Here is a 16,766-nt window from a genome sequence, read left to right on the forward strand (position 1 = left end):
TAATTGCAACCTTGTCTAGATGATCCTGCATTACTTCCTTAACCAGAGACTCCATTATTTTCCCCAGTACAGAAGTTAAGCTAACAGGCCTGTAATTATTCATGTCACCGTTTGATCTCCCTTTGTGAATAGGGGCCGCTCCTGAATCCAAAGATGCTCTCATAATTATGGCTAAGAGTTTACCCTACTTTGCTGCCTCCCTTAATATAATTGGATAGATTATATCCACCCCAGGCACTTTTTTTATGTTGTGCTTCAGTAATTCCTTTTCCACCTTCTCAGTTATCACAAAATCATTTAGCTTCCTGTTAGATTCTGATGAACATCTGGAATTCCCCTCAATAAAGAACTCCTCATGTGTGAAAGTAGATGCAAAATATCTACTCAGTTTGTTGGCAACCTGGGCAGAATTATCAACAGTTGAACCATCGTTGTCAAGTGGACCAATGTGATTCAACCCATTCCTTCTACTGTTAATATAAGTAAAGAAGTCTTTGCTGCATTTCTTGGCATACTTTGCCAGAGGCTTCTTTTAATATTTTTTAGCTTGCCTAGCCTCCTTTGTGATTTGATTACAGACTAGTTTATATCTACCATAGGTTTCTGTATCACCAGATAATTTATATATATCCCATGCATTTTTCTTCTCAGCCACAAGTCTCATCAGTTCATCCGACATCTATTTAGGTCTAAGCCTGGAATAATATTTCTTAGTTGGTATGAAAGGACAGTTACTCATGAGCTGGATGTAGGGAACAATTCTGACATACTTTTGTTGGAATTTTAGCAATGCTTTGACTCCATCCTCAGAGTATGTCTAAATTTGCAGATGATATAAAGATGGCAGAGTAGTTAATGATCACTGCCAAGCAGAGCTTCTTCAGAGTGACCTAGACTGATTCAGGGATGGTCAGAAAAATGCAGTTTTGCTTTAATCCAGCAAAGTGTAAGGTATTACGCCTGGGGAACAGTAACCCCAAAATAACTTATACACTTGGTGGGGTTGAACTAAAGCCAGTAGTGGAGGAAAGGGACTGGGGGTTATGATATGGTCAGGCATGAAGTTCTCTGAGCATTGTAGACAGGTTGCAAGCAAGGCCCATGGTGTCCTCTCAATGATTTATTGAACAATTGCTAGTAGAGATAAGGATGTCATAAATCCCTTTATATAAGGCTATTGTTAGACCACACTTGGAATGCTCTGTTCAAGTATGGAGACTGCACCATACTTGAACACAGAAAGAAATTGTGCTTCTTGAAAGGGTCCAAAGACAGGTAATTCTCCTGGTGAGATCGGCAAAAGTGGATCCGTATGAGGAAAGACTTTGAATATGTGGGTTGCAGAGCTTGGAAACTAGGGCCTTAGAGGAGAATTGATTGAGGTGTTTAAGGCTCTGAGAGGCATAAGTAAAATGAATAAGGATGAAATTTTCAAATTTTTAAATGATTCTAGAACTAGGGGCCATAATTTCAAGTTACGGGGGGGGGGGTGATGTTTAGACAGGATTGCCGGAAGTTTTATTTTAGCCAGTGAGTTATAAATTACTGGAATAAGTTACCTACATGGGTGGTAGATGCTGACAGTTTGGAGAAATTCAAAGGTCAGCTGGATAATTACCTATGGGACGAGGGAAATGCATAGGTTGTCTATTTTCTTTTCTCTTATTAATTATATATAATTATTTATTTTTTAAAAATTTTCTTCTTCTTCTTATTATTTTTAAAAATTTTGTCTTCTTCTTATTATTTTTTAAAATTTTGTCTTCTTATTATTTATTTATTATTTTTTAAATTTTTTATTTATTTATTTTTTTCTTTTCTGGCTGGTGCAGCATAAGCCATAGGCTTCCTTGCACCATGTGGCCATTGCTAATACTAATACTATAAGCCGAAACATGTTGGTATTACTGTCAAGTTCTAAGTTTTAGAAATTGGCTCACAGAATGGCTGCAGGGCAGAAGGCAGAAGGTTGTGATTAATGGATATTCCTTCATATTGGTGTAAAAGTCAGAAGTGGGATACCCCAAGAGCCAGTTCTTGGACCACTGTTGTTCCTGATTTTCATAAATGACATTGATGAAGAGATAGAGAGTGTGATGTCAAAATTTGCAGACGATATAAAGATTGGGAGAGTTGTTAATCATCAGTGCCAAGCAGTACTCCTTCAGAATGTCTTGAACAGGCTTCAGAAATGGTCAGAAAAGCGTATTTTAATATCTATGTTTTAATGCAACAAAATGCAAGGTCTTACACTTGCAGAGTAGCAACTCCAAAATGACATATACACTTGGTGGGATTGAATTAAAAACAGTAGAGGAAGAAAGGGATCTGGGAATTATGATAAGGGCAGATATGAAGTTCTCTGAGCAGTGTAAATAGGTGGCCAGGAAAGCCCACAGTGTCCAGTCAATGATTTACGAACAATGGCCTGTACAGATTAGGGAGGTCATAATCTCACCGTATAAGGCAATTGTTAGACTATGTTGGGAATATTGTATTAAGGTATGGAGACCTCATCTAAAAAAAAAGATGTGCTTCTTGAAAGAGTTCAAAGTTGGATAACTGGGATGATGAGATTGGCAAAAGGATGACTGTATGAGGAAACACTTTGATTATGTAGGCTACAAAGTTTGACAACCAGGCACCTTAGAGGAGACCTGATTGAGGTTTATAAGGCTCTGAGAGGAGTTAGTAAAATAAATGAAAGTGAAGTTTTCACTGTTACAAAGACATCTAGAACTACGATCATAAATTCAAATTGTAGAAAGTTTTTTTCTTTTTTTTAGCTAGTAAGTTGTTGATTATTGGAACAAGTTGTTTCTGTAGGAATTTGAGGCTTACAGTTTGAAGAAAAACAAAGGTCTACTGGATAGTTTTTTTTTTTTTTTTATGAAAACCCCAAACACGAGAGGTATTAGAACCTATAGTACGTAGTTCCATGCTTGGGTTGGAGGTTGAGAAGACGAGAGATATTTGTTGACATTAGACTTGAACTTCTGTAGACTGTAATTTTCAGGAAAGACATATGAAAGAAGGTTGTTCTAGAAAACGGCAGTGGAATGAATAAATGAGGAAGATGAAAAGTTTGTTCTGTGAGTTTGAAGTCAGACAGTAAATGGATGTTAACTGGTGGCAGCACGTGTTTGGACTGTTTTGAAAGAGAGAGTGGAAATTATAGAAGCCAATTCAGAAGAACAGTGCCCATGGAAGTATCTGTAGAAAAGGCATGCAGTAGAAACAGTACATCTATGAGACAGCGAGTGGAGAGACTCTGTTAGAGATAAGTCATTAATTAACCTTATTGTCCTCTTCTGAATGGAATCTAGAAGCCTGAGAGAGGTTTTGGGGGCACTGCCCTAGATGTGGGAACAATATTCGATGGTAGGGCGGATTTGCAATTTGTACAGAGTGAACAGCTGTTTGAAAGAAAAGTAACGCTGAGAGCAAAAGAGAAAACCAAGTTTTTTAGATGCAGAGGAAGCAATATTTGTAATGTGCTTGTGCCAAGAGAGATTAGAAGTCAGGGTAATCCCCAAAAGAGATATATCATTTTGCCTAGAAATCGGAGTGTCACTAAAGATAAGCATAGGAGTAGAAGAATCCTTTTTGCGAGATATAAGACAAGACTGAGTTTTAGAAGGATTGAAATCAACTAAGTTGTCTTTGCCCCACTGGAGAATTACCTGAAGATCGGCATTTAAGGAATTGGTAGTGGATATTTGAGAAGTTGAAGCCGATTGAGTAGGGCAAGATTTCTCAAAGTGGAATGCAATGTGGTATCATCGGCAAAACTATGGATAGGGTTTCCAGTCAATGGAAGAAGGTTATTAATATACGAGAGGAAAAGAGTGGGGGAAAGTACTGAACCTTGGGGGACACCAGCATTAGTGGAGAAGTTAGAAGACAGAGATCTGTCATCACTAATGTGCAGAGGGAAGCACATAATTTATCTACTTTTATATATATATATATATATATATATATTTTTTTTTTTTTTTTTTGCTCAGTGCAGCAAAGGTTTGTGGCTTCCTTCACTATATGACTACTACTATTAATATTAAACTAAGGAAAGGTTACCAGATCTGCCACTACAACTATGTGTAGAAAATAGCTAGCAAATACAACTATATGTGAAAAATGTCATAGAAAGATATATATTTAGCATTAGCATTAGTAGAGGCATATGATGCAAGAAAGCAAGCTTATTCAGCATCAGCCAAAAAAAAAAAAAAAAACCCTCTCCCATTTCACCCCTCCGTTCGTTCGAAATACCTGTCCAGTTGAGCTTTAAATTTGTTTAGGCTATCAACTTCAACAACAAGTGATGGAAGTCGGTTCCACCAACCAACCACCCGCTGGCCAAAGGCAAATTTCCGCACATCTATCCGACATCCGTCCTTCCTCAATTTGAATTTATGCCCTCTGAGGTGATTATTCTGAGAAAGATGAAGAATCCCATTGGCATTGAGCATGCTCAAACCATTCAAAGCCTTATACACCTCTATCAGATCACCTCGCCGGTGCCTAGTCTCCAGACTCTGTAATTTGCAAAACTTAAGCCTTTCTTCGTAAGAGCAACCCTTTGTTCCATTTACTAATCTTGTTGCCCTTCTCTGTACCCGTTCCAGCAGCTCTACATCCTCCTTGAAATGAGGCCTCCAGACCTGTATACAGTACTCAAGATGTGGCCTAACCATTGCCTTATACAAGGGAATAATCACCTCCTTATCCCTGCTAGAAAAATTCCTGTATATCATTGACGAGACACCATGAGCTACTCTTGCAGCTCGTCTGCACTGCTCAGAGAACTTCATATCTGCCTGCACAATTACCCCCAGGTCCTTTTCATTCTCCACCACTGTCAGTGTAGTACCGCAGAGTTGATACATTGCTCTGGGGTTACTGTTACCCATATGTAGTACTTTACATTTGTCAATGTTAAACTTCATTTGCCACCTCTCAGCCCATCTGTTCAACCTTTCCAGATCCTGTTGCAGCAGCATAGCGTCAGTAGTGTCCTTAACGACCCTGCCAACCTTTGTATCATCTGCAAACTTAGACATTAAACTTGATATCCCATCATCAATATCATTCATAAACACCGAAAACAACAACGGACCCAACACTGAACCCTGAGGAACTCCACTAATAACATTAGTCCACGTTGAGCAGTGTCCATTGATTACCACTCTCTGTCTTCTGCCACTCAACCATCCCCTTATCCATAGCAGCAATTTGCCTCCAATGCCACACTGCTCCAATTTGTGCAGCAGTCTTCCATGTGCAACAGTATCAAAAGCCTTTCTAAGATCCAAATATATAATATCAAAGTTATTCCCTGCATCCAGTTCTTTTGTGACTACATCATAGTATCCAATCAAACTGGTCAGGCAAGACCTGCCCTTAACAAAACCATGCTGCGTCTGAGCTATAACTGAATTCTTGTCTAGATGATCCTGCAGTGCTTCTTTAACCAGTGCCTCCATTAATTTACCTGGAACAGAAGTTAAACTAACAGGTCTATAATTACTTGTGTCAGCCTTTGATCCTCCTTTGTGAATTGGGGTTACATTTGCACATCTCCAGTCTATGGGTACCTCCCCTGAGTCCAAAGAAGCTCTCATAATTATGGCTAGGGGTTTGCATACTTCCTTTGCTGCCTCCTTTAATATAACTGGATAGATCCCATCCACCCCAGGTGCCTTTTTTATGTTTATCCTCAACAATCTCTCCTCCACTTTCCTCTCAGTTATTACAAAATCATCCAGCTTACTGCCAATGTTTACTTTACCTACATCATTCTCCTTCCTGAATAACTCCTCATGCGTGAATGTAGATGCAAAATACTTGTTTAGATTGTTAGCCACCTGAGCAGGATCCTCAACTGTTGAACCATCAATATCCAGTGGACCAATCTGATTTAGTTGTGAAATTAAAAGTTTTAAAATAAGTTGATGCAGAAGAATATATGATGGATGTACATTAAACACTCGATGTACCAAGAACCCCCAGAGTTGGCATTAGGCATGTACAACAGGTACAGATGCACTTTGCCACATGCTTTCAGGGGCCCTTGTGGAACCAAATTCTCTTATTATTATTAGTAGTGGCAAATGATGCAAAAGAAGCAAGCTTATATAGCATCAGGAAAAAAAAAAAAAAAAAAGAAAGGGGAAAAAAAAAAAAGAAAGGGGAAAAAAAAAACAACCCTACCTCATCTTTCCATCCCCTATAATAATTTGTCTAATTCTTCATTAAATTTTTTAAAAGTACCCGCTTCCACAACACTGTTATATTTTGGTCACCTTTTCCAACAGATAATTACTCTCTGGCTGAAAGGAAATTTTGGATATCTATTCTACAACCATCCTTTTAAATTTAAATTTATGTCCTCTTATGTGTGTTGTCTGAGAAAGAATAACAATTCCATCAGAATTTAGTTGACTCAACCTATTTAAACCCTTTAATCACTTCAGTCAGGTCTCCTCATAAGTGCTTAGTTACCAAGTGCTTAAATTTGTACAACTGAAGTCTTTTATGGTACTCGTTTAGGTCTTCAGTTAATCCTGTTGCTCTTCTTTGCACTCATTCCAACAGATCCACATCCTTCTTAAAATGCGGCTTCCAGGCCTGCTTGCAGTACTCAAGATGCTGCCTAGCCATTGCCTTATACAATGGGATAATCATCTCCTTGTCTTGCAGGAAGAATTCAGCTATATCATTGACAGAACTCTAAGCTGACCTACCAGCCTGTCACACTGCTAAGAGATCATGTTGGACTGTACAATTATCCTTAGGTCTCTTTCGTTCTCCACCACCTGGAGTATAGTACAACTCGATGTGTATGCTATTCTGGGATTACTGTTGGAAATAAATTACCTTGCATTTATCAATGTTAAATCTGAATTGCCAGCCACTTCTCAGTCCATCTGTACAATTTTTCTAGGTCTTGTTGCAGTAGTATGTCTTGATTACTGTCATTTACCACCCTGCTGACTTTTGTATCATCTGCAACAATATATAATATACTTGATATGCTTTCATCAGTATAATCAGTAAATATTAAAAACAGTGAGGGGCACAGCACTGAACCCAAAAGACTACACAAATAACATTAGGCCAAACAAAAGAGCAGTGTCTGTGTGTAACCACCCTATGTCTTCTGCCACATAATCATTCCTTTATCCTTAACCTGTCCCAATGCCACACTGCGACCTTTGTGACCTGTCCCAATGCCACACTGCTCCAATTTCTACAGCAATCAGAAAATGATTTCCTTTGTATGGAAGTGTCAAAAGTTTTACTGAAATCTAAGTATATGATGTAAAAATAATTTTTTGCATCCAGTTCCTTGGTTACAGTGTCATACAACTAATTACTTGGTCAGATAAGATGTCCCTTTAACAAATCCATGGCACGAGTGCTGTATAACTGCATTACTGTTAAGAATCTTGCATTAATTCTTTAACTACTGATTCCATTATTTTCTCTGGAACAAAAGTCAAATTTATTGGTCCTTAGCTACTCATTTCATCTGATCTCCCTTTGTGAATAGGAGAGACATTAACACATCTTCAATCTATAGGAACTTCCTCTGAATCCAAGGATGCTCTCATAATTTTGGCCAAAGGTTTTCATACTTCTCTTGCTGCTTCTTTTAATATAATTGCATAGATTCCATCAACTTCAGAAGTTTTTTTTACTTTTTGCATTAATAATTTTTCTTTTCAGTTATTATAAAATCATATTTCTTCCAGTTACAACTTGTTATGTGTCTAGTATTGCCATCCCTAAAAACTTCATATGTGAATGTACATGCAAAATATTTATGTTGTTAGCAATATGAAGGGAATCATTGATGGTTATGCCATTCATATTTAGTGGGCCATATGGTTCATTCCGTCTACATCAGCAAAGAATACTTTGCATTTTTATCTAAAGACTTTTCATAATCTGCCTTAGCATGCCTAATCCCCCTTTGTGACTTCATTGCAGATTAGTTTTACTTACTCTAGGTTTCTGTGTCCCCAGATAATTTATAATCGTCCAATGAATTTTCTGCACTGTTACTAGTCTCATATGAGGGGGTTTGAAAAGTTCATGACCTGAGTATGAAAGGGTAGTGGTACAGTGTTAAAAATTTCTGTATTAATGAATATCAAACCATCAAGTTTTATGGAGTTTCAATAATGTCTTTTTTAATTACAGGTTCTGAAATCAACAAAGTTGTTATGTTTGTTGTTTGTTATTTGGTTTTTAGGAGCATTAGCAACTAAGGCCATATTGCTCGGGATATGCGATGGTCATTCCCTGACCTTTCTGCATCCTCCGTATTTGGTGGTGACGGGCTCAAACCCCGGTCTAATCAAGAAGCGTGTGCTATGCACTGCTGCTCCTTCCCACCTGGCTATGGAGGCACCATTAACAAAGTTGTGTGAATAAGGAAAGATGAACAAAATCAGTCAATGTGCAGTCATCCAATATTTGGGGAAAAAAAGGGACTACTGCAAAAGGCAATTCATGAGGATGTGGTTCCAACAGTCGAGGAAGATGCCCCTTCCTATTCCATGTTTAAGAAGTGGGCAGCAGAATTCAAATGAGGGAGGGAGAGCCTGGAAGATGACCCACACTGTTGAAGACCTGAAATGTCCATCACTCCAGAAGTTGTTGATAGTGTGCACAACCTGGCAATCAGTGATCGATGAGTGACAGTTTAGTACATTGCCAGCATTCTTGGGCTTTCCACCTGAATGTGTGTACCACATAATAACAGAGGTTCTTGCTATGAAAAAGGTGTCAGCATGATGGGTCCCAAAGTGTTGACAGAGGATTAAAAACACACAAGAGTTGTCAAGTCAAGTGAACATTTGTGTTTTTAAGCAGATCCAGCATATTTCCTTGTACAGTTTGTAAGGGCCATGTTATTAATGAATGAGATATGGGTTCATCACATTAGCAGTACAAACAGGGGAAATGTAGCTCTTCTCCTCCACCACTGCACTTTCAATTACTTCCTAATTTGAAAAAAATACATTGTTGGCATCCATTTTATCACCAATAGTGATGTCACTGCTGCAATGGATGCATTATTGGAGGCAAAAGTGTATTGGAAAAAATAACATGTTATCAGACTCCTCAAATAAACCTTCATACTCAGGCCACAAACTTTTCAAATGCCCCTCATATGACATCCATTTAATTTTAAACCATGAATAATATCTCTTTGCATAAAAAAGCTTAGTAGTTTCTATGATTCCCTGAATCACAAACTTCCCTGAATGCTTCCCATTTAGAATTTGCAGTTGATAACACCATCAGTTGGTCCCACTGAAAAGAATTTGAGAACTGACCATTCTAAGACCACTTCATTCATCTTTATGAAAGCAAAATCGTTTCCCTTTATTCTTGACAGTAGTTATATCTTTATGTTAATCCCACATCAGTATATTATAAGGGGTTTCTGCTGATAATCAGATCAAGAGTATCACTTTTTCTTGTTGCCTCTCTAATTTGCTGGTAAATCATAAATCCAGCAAAGTTCTGTGACTGTGCAAGTGACCAACCCACAATCTCCAATCGATACCTTGAAAGTTAAAATTCCCCATTTTAAGATATTTTGGTTTGCTGGCCCACTCTATTTGTCTGTATAGTTGTTTGTTATGCTCATTACAGTCATTTGACTATAATATACTCCTAAATTCATAGTACTTATGGTACAACAAACTGGCTCAAGATTGCACTGGCCACCCACATTAATTAGATCTATTGCCTTGAATTCTATGTGATTCTTAGCAAAACTCTACTCCCCTCCCTATCCTGTCTGTCCTTTCTGTGCATATTGTATTAAACATATTCAAATTCTGCATCCGTCATGGTACCATGTTTCCAATATCCTATAATTTATACATTTGATGATTTAACCATATTTCAAATTCATCAGATTTGTCTACTCCTAGCACTGCTGTGCACGGAAGTATATATGCACCTATTTTTACTTTTAGTTACCCTAAGTGGGCTATGTTAGGGTTATTAGCAGGCCTTGCAATCCCCAACATTTTGCTTTCTAAGCTGCTGTGTGTTCCAATAGAAGCAAATCAAGAATCACTTTCTTCTCTGCTTGCAGCTACTGTTAATCTGTTAGTCTGTGTATTTCTCCAAGCTAGCAGTTTTTCAATCCACTTAAACACTGTCTTGATAGCATCAGTAAAATCCTTGCACCTCCTTATATTTAAGTGTGTTCCATCCCTGTAAAAACAGCCTTTCCTGTTAAACATGCATAGATCATGCTGTGAAAAATTCTATCCCCATGATTCTTGCACAGTCTCATCAGAGCCAATGGCGGCTCGTGACTCTGATGTATGGGGGTGCTGCTTCTTAAAGTTACATTAAATTTCCTTGGTTATAAGACATGTAGGCATAGATAGTAATAATAATAAGCAAGATGAAAAATACTAGAAAACATTAACTGGACACTTACCATTAACAGACTTGGGTAATCTTGAAATTTTATTTGAAAATAAAATCCATTCTTCAGTTTTTATTTGTTGAAAATAGATTAATAACTTTATAAGTTATTAATAAGATTAATAACTAATAAGATTATTATTAGTTACTAATAAGATTAATAACTTATATAATTTATTTAATGAGAATTTGGGTGAATCCTGCGAATAACAAAAAGACACTGACATTGTGGTGATACACCCTTCACAGTCAACGATCAAATCGGCATTGCTCGTTCCATAATTCCTTTGACTCATTTTGTCACCTCTAAAAATGCATATTGGCAACCCACTGACCAGGCATTGACTCGACCACTGGGAGAAAAATGTGGAACTGTCTAGCACACAATTCCACCTACAGTTAAACTTCAAAGTTGAAAATGATTTTGTGTTTTTTATTCATTTATTATTGAAATGATTATTGGAAATAGTTGTTTTCCCATGAACCAAAGGCCTTTGGCTGTGGTTGGGCCTGGATGGCTGGGCTTTGTTTAATACTTGTATTGAATAAAGCAATTATTTCTTTATTTTTATTTATTATTATTTTTTTTGATTATTGGAAGTAGAGGATGAGTATACTATATGTGGGACCTGTTAATGAAAATATTCATTGGATTGCATTGTTCTTCACAAAATTTAATATAATTCCATTGACTATACAGCCAGGCCTCGCATAACGCGAGTTCGATTAACGTGATTTTTAGTTAACACTATTTGAAAAATTATACCGCTTTTCACTTTACACGATGCAAATTTCCAGCTAATGCGATCTTTTTTTTTTTTTTTTTTATGCGATAGTTGAAAAAGATTTGAATCACGCGTTAAGCTTACCGTGAGTCATACGGTCAATTAACAAACGTTTGCCTGCTGCCCGCCTCGGTGTGTTCCATCAACCATTGGAAGAAGACGTGTTACTTGTTTGTTTTGATAGTTCTGATAGTAACATAGCAAATTATCTTGTAAATTATTCTTATTTTGCCAAACTGGAATCCTATTTTCCTGTATTTTCTTGATTGTCTCCTGCTAATAAAGTCAATGCACACTTGCATAAAAATTCAAATTTTTAAATGAGCCAGATGAAAATGTTACCGCAAAGGAGATAATGGTAAAAGAATTAAATGAAATCTTTCGTATCGCATAGAACCTCAAACAAAAGGTTTGAGGTTCTCTGCGATATTTATTTCACCAGGGCCCAGAGAAGATTGTTGTCGGCTATCAGAAATTGATTGATGAAAAGAGAAAGTCAACACTGTTCAAATATTTCCGCAACAGTCATTTCTTCATTGTGTATTTTATGTCAGAGGTTCCCAAACTTTCTCGGTTCATGGCGCCTTTAGTGTCTCAGTAATTTTTTCAAGGCGCACCAAGACCAAAAGAAATATCTAACAGTTCCGTTTAGTAGTTAGATCCAAACAACTTAATAAGAAATGTTGAAACTGTGAATACCTCCAGCTAGTAGTTCGCACGGTGTCCGACAGATGTCAAGTATCGCTGTATTTCCCTCGAAAATTTAAAATATTCCACGGTGCACAGTTTGGGAACTGCTGTTTTATGCAATAAACATTTAATTCCATAATTATTTTCATTATCTTTTACATTGTATACAGTTAAAAAGTTATTTAAAAGGTATTTTTAAAATTCTTTATGGACTTTCCAGAAGGTCAAGGACCAATTATAATTTTTCCTATTGATTATTATATTCAATTAACGCGTTTCCGTTTTGCTTGATGCGCTTGTGGGACAAATTAATTGCGTTAATCGAGGCCAGCCTGTATATTTAAATTTAAAAAGCTGGGGGTGCTGCAGTTCCACAGTACCGACCAACGAGCCGCCCCTGATCAGAGCTGAATTGATTGACAAAGCTCCCATTGTGTACTCCTTCCTATTATGTCTAGGCAAAAATACAGACACTTTTAAATTTAATCATAAATCTCAACTTTTTCTTAACCTTGTCCTATACCAGATAGTAAATCCTCAGTTCTCCAATTCTTAATATCATTAGTACCAATGTCAACAAAAGTATCACCTTTTGTGACCTAAAAGATGATAACTGCACTACAACATCATTTACTTTTTTCACTGGCAGACATAACTTGGTCCTAGTTCACCTATCCTTTTTACACAATATATTTCCCATTTACTTGACAAAGTGGAAGTATAGGTACTCTCTGAGTAACAGTATGTACCAACAGGGCTGCATAGGATATTGTTTTTATTATAGTACCACTTTTGTTTTTCTTTTCTGGTCAAATACATACGAATGCAAGCTATATCAATGTTAGTATTTCTTATTAGTATTGGCAAACGATGCAAGGAAGCAAGCTTATACAGCATCAGCAAAAACAAAAAAAAACAAAAAAAAAAAACCTCATTCATGCATCCCCTGTAATAATTTGTACAATTCTTAAACTTATTCAAACTACCCACTTCCACAACACCAGGTGGTTGTTTGTTTGAACAATCAATTACTGTCTGGCTGAAAGCAAATTTTCCACATATATCCTAAGGCCAACCCGTTTCACTTTATGTTCCTTTAGGTGTGTTGTATGAGTTTAGATGCCATGAGCATTTAGTTTACTCAAATCCATTCACAGCCGTAAACATCTCAATCAGAGCTCTTTGCAGGTACTTAGTTTTAAGATGCTGCAATTTGCAGAGCTGAAGCCTTTCTTGATAAGAGTACCCCTTTTTGTTCCCATCACTAATCTCATTTTCCTTTTCTGCACCCATTCCAACAGATCCACTTCTGTTGGAATTGGTACAGAGTAACAGTGAAAACTAATATGTGAAAAGTAACAGTACATTGTGTATGCTATACCATATTTCTGAATGTATAGTATTTTTTTAAATAAAATATGCATTCAAAGGGACATTCTCCAAACACAGTATTTTTACTTTTGTATTACACTTATTTTGTCATTTTATTTATTATTCATTTTAAAGGATAAAGCAGCAATTACTAATTATATATATTAAAAGAGTGTAGCAGCAGAATTTATTTACAAAATAACAATTTTTTTGAAATAATTTTCAGTGATATTCATACGAACAAAATTTTGATACAACAAAATGATTTGATCTCCTAGGAACTTTTAGGTTCATCGTTTTAGGATTTCACTGTAGTATGATAATATTAAATTCTAAATAGCATTAATAAACATAAAAGTAGTATTATATATATATATTTTTTTTTTTTTAACTATTAAATATGAAGTATAATTACTATTTTGCTTCATATATAATACAAGTATACTTGTATATCATATACATGATGGGCAGTCAGTTGATAAGTGAGCAAAGTCATGATAGGCAGGGTTCTCAGAAAAATAGTTGCATTGAGCCTTGCAGGGCCCCTTGAACTAGCTCTGAGAACCATAGTGGTGATGACAACGATGATTTTGTATGAATACTGACAAAATTAAAGAATGTGCTGAATAATGGTTCTAAATCTCTAATTAGCATGATTAATTCTGGCAGCACATAATGGTACCAGTTTGCAAATACTGATTTTGTAAATACGTTTTGCAAATATTCCTTTTATAATTCTGGCAGAATTATAAAAGGAAGACACCAGGTTATGGGCAATTTGGAAAAATTGTTAAGAGTGTGGATTTAAAATAAAATCTTTGTTTGACAATGACTTAATTTCAGAATTCAGCTTCATATTTCACCATGTTTAGGATTACTGTGCAGAGAGAAACCTTGTTCATCCTAGATGACATCTTTTACAAGGTGTGGCAATAAAGTTCCTGGATGGGTGCTGTTGCAGTTGTGTTTGATGAATTCAAAAAAAAGAACAGAAGGGGTATGTTTTAGTTAAAACTTCCTCCAACAGACAGTGGTACAGAGATTGTCCAGTAGCCTGACAGGTTGACAGTAACAACCAGTTTTTTTAGTAGTATTAAAGTTCTGTGTTACACTTTTGCAATGGGGCAGTGAACAAAAATATCAAATTTTATTTTAAATTGGGAAAATCTATAACAGAAATGTATGAAATATTAAAAACTATTTATGGTGATGAAATGTTAAATTGTACCAGTGTGTTTGAATGGTACAAAAGTGGTTAAAAGATGGTTATGAGGATGTTCTCAATGACCCAAGAAGTGGGCATCCATCAACCTCTCCAATTGAGAACAGAGTTGCAAAAGTTTAGGAAATTGTGGCAAGAGATCAATTGTTCTTCAGAATGATGGCTGATGAGTTGGATATGAATAAGGAGATAATTTGTCGAATTTTGCACAAAGATTTAGGGAAAAGGAAGGTCTGTTCAAAATTTGTGCCACACAGCCTCATGGATAAGCAGAAGCAGTGGAGGGTGTCATCCTATGAAGACTTCATCCAGACAATTCTAATTTCCTTGACTGTAGTATTGTCATTGGAGATGAGTATTTGGTTTCAGTATGACCCAGAGACAAAGTGTCAGCGCATGCAGTACACTTCAAAATCATCAGCAAAGCCCAAAAAGTTTAATTTACAGAAGTCCTGGATCAAGACAATGCGGATCATGTTTTTTGACAAACAGGATATGATTCACAATGAATTTATACTCAAAGGGAAGAGAGTCAATGCTACATTCTATGTACAAATGTTTCAAAGACTGTTGAAGCACATTTCCCAGGTGAGGCTGCAATTTCAAGAGAAAGGCAGCTGGTTCTTGTTGCATGACAATGCCCTTGTCTATTCTGCATTTGTTGTGAAGACAATTTTCATGAAACATGGCATTGTACAGATCAACCATCCACCCTACTCTTCTGATCTAGCACCTGCAGACTTCTTCCTCTTTTTCAAGGTGAAAACTGCCTTCAAAGGAAAAAAAATTTGCCTTTAGCCAGCAGGTGGTTGGTTGGTGGAACAGACTTCCATCCCTTGTAGTGGAAGTTGATAGCCTAAATAAGTTTAAGGCTCAGCTGGACAGGTATTTTGAACGAACAGAGGGGTGAAGTGGAAGTGGGTTTTTTTTTTTTTTTTTTTTGGCTGATGCTGCATAAGCTTGCTTTCTTGCATCAAATGCCTCTACTAATGCTAATGCTAAAATTCAGGATGTTAAGGACATCCTGAATTTTTTTTCAGGATGTCCTTAACATCCTGAAAAAAAAAACTTAACCACTGAACTGAACATCATCTCTTTGGATGCCTTCACTGACTCTTTTCAGAAACTTTTAGAATAGTGTAATAAGTGCATTCGATCAGGTGGTAATTACTTTGAATAAAAATAAATGGGAAGATTATTATTATTTTTTTTGGCTGATACTGCATAAGTTTGCTTTCTTGCATCATATGTCTCTACTAATGCTAAAACCATTTTTTGAGCTCCTTCACTTTGTATTCTTTTTATTGCATCAGTTCAGGAACTTTATTGTCACACCATGTATATTCATTTACCTTGGGAGTATTTATAATAAATGTCCATTTATTGTATGTTTCTGTTGCTAAACAGTGAACCAATGAACCAGAGCATGATTCTAATGTTTAAAGCTTATTGTCAACATTCTTTTGTATGTCAGCTGAATACTGACACAGACAGTGGCATAGCCCATGGCAAAATCTCACTGATGGACCCAATCCGGATGAATATAACATTATAGAGAGGAATTAGGAGCCTTTGGACTTGGGTCATTTTGCCACCATGTCCTCCTTATTGTTATACCACTGGATGAAAGGTGAGAAAATAAGCATCAGATTCTTCCATAATCTTCTGTCTGTACCAAATTTCAATAGAAAAGTATGTTTCAGTTTAAATTAGACTTTCTAAGATCATATCCCTCTCATATATAGAGAACTATCTGCATTTTAAATTAATTTTTTTTTTTTTTTTGGGAGAACAGATCAGTTTAAATGTGCTTCTTGGAGTGTCAAATGTTGCACTTTTCATTGGAATAAAATAACAGTGTGCCTTTTTCTCAAAATAACTGTTGAAAATTAAATTTAATGAAGCCATTTACTTCATACCTGTGAAGGAACTCTTGTTAGCAAATCGATCATGGAATAATTTTACTAATATATACCTAGTTTTTGTAGATTATGCAGAACATGTAAAATGGTTTTGTTAAGAGGTTATATAGTAATTAATGAAGTTTTATTTATTATTCTAGAGAAATGGAGGGGGTTGCTAATGCACTTAGAGAAATGCAAGAATTCATGCCTCAGGAAAGTAGTGGTAAGTCTTTGCAGGCAAATACTTCTTTCGAATCATTTTTATTCTAATTTTATTAATATTTATATATAATGCAGTCAGACAGATTAGTTAGCAGAATATCACAGAGA

At 36.3% G+C, this 16,766-nt stretch overlaps 1 protein-coding gene across 2 annotated transcripts in view; it reads left to right on the plus strand.

Annotated features, from left to right (window-relative positions):
- The window catches only part of LOC150091609 (regulator of G protein signaling 7-binding protein A-like), a 270,327-nt gene that overhangs the window by 233,530 nt on the left and 20,031 nt on the right, over positions 1 to 16,766 (plus strand). For both annotated transcript variants that reach the window (XM_090384894.1, XM_090384901.1), the window contains exon 7: positions 16,595 to 16,659. In XM_090384894.1, coding sequence (XP_090241020.1) covers positions 16,595 to 16,659 — 65 coding nt within the window. The remainder of the gene's footprint in view (positions 1 to 16,594; positions 16,660 to 16,766) is intronic.

The sequence above is a fragment of the Mastigoproctus giganteus genome, chromosome 1 (genome assembly GCF_048544385.1).
Source record: "Mastigoproctus giganteus isolate SK-2022 chromosome 1, ASM4854438v1, whole genome shotgun sequence".
NCBI lineage: Eukaryota > Metazoa > Arthropoda > Arachnida > Uropygi > Thelyphonidae > Mastigoproctus > Mastigoproctus giganteus.